At 46.5% G+C, this 1,459-nt stretch overlaps 1 protein-coding gene across 1 annotated transcript; it reads left to right on the forward strand.

The window, feature by feature from the left end:
- On the forward strand, positions 1-957 carry LOC117296107 (forkhead box protein B2-like). Its single transcript, XM_033778978.1, has one exon. The coding sequence runs from the start codon at positions 1-3 to the stop codon at positions 955-957; it is 957 nt and encodes a 318-aa protein (XP_033634869.1).
- Positions 958-1,459: the final 502 nt, after the last annotated feature.

Raw genomic sequence — 1,459 nt, forward strand, 5'->3', positions numbered from 1 at the left:
ATGACTGCTGAGTTTGCAGCCGATGTGAGTGAGAGTGATGAATGCTACATCGAGAAACATCCTAGTGATGGAGAAAGGGTGATTAATAGTCATCATATTTCGGCTTCTCCGTCCTGCGAGTTACTGGCAGAAGATGACAGCGGGCTTGTACCGTACCGTGACCGGTACGGAAGCACCGGGAGTGGAGGCTCCATGACCCCGCAGAAACGCCGCTTCGCCGACGTGAAGCCACCCTACTCGTACATCGCTCTCATTACCATGTCCATCCAGAACTCCAAAGACGGTATGGTGACATTGAACGAGGTGTACGCATTCATCATGGAAAAGTTCCCGTATTTCAGGGAGAACCAACAGCGGTGGCAGAACTCTATCCGTCATAACTTGTCTTTGAACGACTGCTTCATCAAGATCCCGAGAGCGCCGGGCCGGCCTGGGAAGGGGAACTACTGGGCGATGCATCCGGACTGTGGGGACATGTTCAGCAATGGGAGTTTCCTACGGAGAGCAAAGCGTTTTAAAGTCTCAAAACGGAGGAATGAACCGGCGCAGATACAGCACGTGAATTCCTTCGGACATTTCAGCCTGTATGGCCCCACCTTCTCACCGCCTGCTACGGCCTACCACACGGCGAGCTCATTCAACCCTTACTCGGCACATTACCCGTCCAGTCTCCCACCACAGTCAAGACAGTATTCCCCTTCGTTTGACTCATACACGGACACCTGGCCCACACAAACCTCATCCTCGCAGAACTATTGCTCTTCGGCCACACCGTACTACCCATCTTCGGCGATCGCACCGAGCAGTGGCTACCTGTCCCTCGGGGGAATGAGCGGCATTCAGACGGCACACCGGGCTGCTGCCGCCTCGCTGACCGGTTACCCGAGCTTACAACAGACTTACGGGGCAACCTCGTGTTGTCAGATGAATCGACGAATTTCACAACATGCTCTGTAAATAATATCAAAATGCATTTATTGTGTGTTAACTATAGTTTTATCCTTGATGTAACATCGGTCAAAATGCGTGGATCATTGTCTTTGTTGGAGTTCTCGTCCAAAAACAACGAGAAACATTTCGCCAACTTGAAAGTAACATTTCTAGTCTAGAAAAGTAACATAATTTTATAGGCTGACGGTTCAAAATATTAGTATCTTATTTCTCAGTGGGAATGCCATCCTGGTTTTATCAAAGAACAATTTTCTAGAAAGATTTTGTTAGTTTACTTGTATCTTGGATTGTTAAACCGGTCAACACAAGTGGATAGTCTTGTTGTTGCAGATACCATCCAAAACAATGAGAAACATGTTGTACCGAGTTCAACTTCAAAGTAAAGCCATCTCTTAAAAAAAAAAAATATATCATTAGCCTTACGATCCAAAATGTTAGTATTATTATTATATTTCTCAGTTCGACTTTCATTAACCTCCAGGTTTTATCAAAGAACAACTTTCTGGAA

This window comes from Asterias rubens, chromosome 10, assembly GCF_902459465.1.
Source record: "Asterias rubens chromosome 10, eAstRub1.3, whole genome shotgun sequence".
Taxonomy (NCBI): Eukaryota; Metazoa; Echinodermata; class Asteroidea; order Forcipulatida; family Asteriidae; genus Asterias; species Asterias rubens.